The following is a 3517-nucleotide window of genomic DNA, read 5'->3' as shown; positions in this document are numbered from 1 at the left end:
CCTATGGTGAAAATCCCTTCAAAAAAAAAATCATTTTTAATGCATTTAAATAATGGTATGTTTTTCCCCAAAATTAGCATAATATTTTATCTAGCATATATACTATAATAAAAATTCTCACTTATTTTGGAGAAACTTGTTTATACCCAGTTTCTTTAAATTAAATTAAAAAAAATATTTTTGCCAGAGGCCATGGGACTTATTTTATTTCTTTCTTCCATGAGAGAGAGAGAGAGACAAAGAGAGGGCGAGGGAGAAAGTGCCCAAGAGCGGAGTGTGGTCACATGGAAATCCCTTCTCCATCTCTCTATTCTGTTGAGATTTTGGGCACGCATGTGGGCCCAGCTGCTGGGGCCAGAATTTCAACTGCGTGGCCAGCCATGTGGTATCTGGTCCCTTAACTACAGGCTAGGGGGCTGGGCCTCCAGTTTTTTAAAACAATAGTTTATTTTTCCATGAGTGAGTGACAGAGAGAGAGAAAGAGAGAGAGAGAGAGAGAGAGAGAGAGAGAGAGAGAGAGAGAACCGTGACAGGGCCCTGATGCTGTGACCCACCCCAGCCCCAGCGAGCCTTGGCTCACAGGCACCTGCAGGGCAGTTCCGTGGACACCAGCCCCGGGTCCTCCCCTGTGGGCTGGCTCGTGGTGTGGGCTTTATGCTGCTCCACTTCCAGCACCCATTTCTAGTCAGTACATAATACAAATAGCCAGAGGTGAACGTCTCTCATTTGTTAATGTCTGACTCTCTCCGTATCAATTTCTTAGGATAAAAATGGCCAGAAATGTAATTAATGAGCCCAATCATTGTCAAGGATCTTGATACAAATTGTCAAATTATTTTCTAAAACTGTACTATTTTATTCTTTGGCTGTCACTGCAAAATCTAATCAGCACTAAGGTTCATCACTTCAAAAAACTCTGAGACGCCGATGCTAGACCGGAGTCTGGCGTTCGTGTGTCAAGGTCTCTCTACACACGCTGTGCACATGTGTGTGCTCGTGATCACAGCTGGCTGGGTGGAGGTGGACTGGTCCGTGTCTCTCTCCAGGAAGATGTAAATAAGCCTAAAACACAGGTAATCAAGCCAAGAAGTATCTATATATTTTTGGAATTGTTGTTACAAAGTTCTCTTGTATATTGGCTGAAGAGTATTGAAGAGTTGATTTTAAATATTCTCACCACAAGAAATGATAACTCGGTGAGGCGGCAGGTGTTCATTAGCTTAATCATCCTACAATGTACATGTACATCATGTCGCATTGGACCCCACAAACGTATGTAATTATTGAAAATTAGAAATAAAGTATATGATAAAATAAGAAAGTCAGAGAGAGGGAGAGAGAGAGGAACTAGAAGGAAGACAGGGAAAAAGAAAGAAGAGGAAAAAAGGAGAGGAGAATACTTTGGCTTCCGGGAATTTTCTGCTCCTTATTTTGGTTCAGTTTCAGAAATATCAGTCTTTTTTGTTTGTTCACAAGAGTTCTTTCTTCCTTCTTTCTTTCTTTCTCTCTCTCTCTTTCTTTTTTTTAAAGAGGTTTTTGCTATAGGGTGCATGCGCTTGCCAGAAAGAGAGAGAGAGACAGAGAGACAGAAAGCAAGAAATCACCCCCTGGGGGGATGGCCATGCCACAATTCCTTCTTTTCCATTTTCCTTGCGGGATCTTGGGCATGCACGCACACACATATGCCCTGAGTGAGGACTCAAACCGTGGTCGACTACGTGGGAGTCCAGCGACATAGCCATTACGCCAACTGCTGGTCCCAAGAGTTATTTCTTTAAGAGTGATTTCTGCTATAGAGTGTGTGCACTCACTGGAGAGACAGAGAGACAGAAAGCAAGAAATCACCCCCTGGGGGGATGGCCATGCCACAATTCCTTCTTTTCCATTTTCCTTGCGGGATCTTGGGCATGCACGCACACACATATGCCCTGAGTGAGGACTCAAACCGTGGTCGACTACGTGGGAGTCCAGCGATGTAACCATTATACCATCTGCTGGTCCCGTTCAACAGAGTTTTTAAGGTTTGTCATCTAGCCATTTCCCTTTAGTGTGTTGTGCTTTTGTCTTGCAAACGAATGAGAATAGACACTTCTTCCCCCACAACCAGAATAGTCCAGGCCTCTCAGGACAGCTCAGTGCAGTGACAGACTCACCCTTACAGAGGCCTTGTGCCCATGCCCCTCACTACCTGCTCTGGCTCGCGGAGGCGGCCTGCTCCTTACCAGCCAGGTGCACCTCCACGCCGCTGTGGTCGATCATGGTGGCGTTGACCTTGCTGTTGGCCACCTGGAAGTCAGTCACTCTGAGCATGGCTGGCTGCTTCTTCCCCTGGTACTCATAGGCCCCTTTCCACAGCGAATTCTTGGCAAAAACATCCCCAGGAACTAGAGGAGTTGAGAAACAGACCCTGTAAGAGGGACTTGGTGTATGCTGATCGAACTGGGGCTCCCCGATGACTGATCCCAGTTCACTCAATGTGACTGTCCGCTCCTCTCCTGGTCCAACATGTGAGGAGGGTGGTAAGTGTGCTCTGGCTGTCTGGTAATACTCTTGTGGCTCAGAGTGGAGGGGTGAAGGGAATGAAATCGGGATGCTGGGGAGTGGTATCTGGGGAGAGCACGCCCACGCTGTCAAAGATTATCCATGACAGCCAAGACAGGGAATGACTCAAGCCATCAATGGGTACTTTCTCCAATGGATAAAGAAAAGATGGCATTGCATACACAATGGGATACCATAGGTTGGTTGGTTGGTTGGTTTTAGAGGTTTTTGCCTTAGGGCATATGTGCTCACTTGAGATAGACAGAGACAGGGAGAGGGGAAGTAAGAAATCACCCGTCAGGAATGGCTATGCTGCAATCCCTTCTCTTACACTCTCCTCCTGGGTTCTTGGGCACCCACGCACATGCGTCTGGCATGATTTTCAAGCCACTGGGTCTGGGACTCGAACCATAGTCAGCCATGTGGGAGTCTAGTGATGTGACCTCTACAACATCTGCTGGCCCTAACCATAGAGATTTTAAAAAGAAGGAGACTCTTGCTTGTGGCAATATGGATGAATCTGACTGAGGTCACTATGTGAAGCGGAATAAGCCAGGCTCTCGCACTGCATGATCTTTTACATATGAATCTAAAAAATGGTGAACTCAGAGAGAGAGAGCAGAATGGCGGGTACCAGAGGTGAGGCTGGGGTAGGGGGGCGAGGCAGGGGGTGGACAGATACTGGTCAAGGGGCACGAAGTTCCAGTGAGACAGGAAGCGTGAGTTTTGGTCATGCACCTGACTATCACACCTCCTGCTGGTCCCAAAGAGTAGGTTTTACATGTTCTCACTGCTGGAAAAGGACAAGTAGGCGGGCATGGGTGTGTTAACTACCTTGACTGAATCATGCCATAAGCGTGTGTGTCGCATACATACAGTAACATCACACTGTACCTCGTAAAGATACACATACATCATCTGTCAATTAAAAATAAAATATAAAAAAGGGAAGTGAGGGAACCAAAAGGGAGGAAAA

General features: G+C 46.3%; 1 protein-coding gene across 1 annotated transcript in view; it reads right to left on the bottom strand.

The window, feature by feature from the left end:
* The window catches only part of CSMD2 (CUB and Sushi multiple domains 2), a 565338-nt gene that overhangs the window by 11108 nt on the left and 550713 nt on the right, over positions 1-3517 (bottom strand). The window contains 1 exon segment of the mRNA XM_027775561.1: positions 2223-2384. Within this exon segment, the coding sequence (XP_027631362.1) occupies positions 2223-2384 (162 nt within the window).

Source organism: Tupaia chinensis, unplaced genomic scaffold, assembly GCF_000334495.1.
Source record: "Tupaia chinensis unplaced genomic scaffold, TupChi_1.0 Scaffold000573_1, whole genome shotgun sequence".
NCBI lineage: Eukaryota > Metazoa > Chordata > Mammalia > Scandentia > Tupaiidae > Tupaia > Tupaia belangeri.
This window is presented reverse-complemented; position numbering and strand designations above follow the sequence as displayed.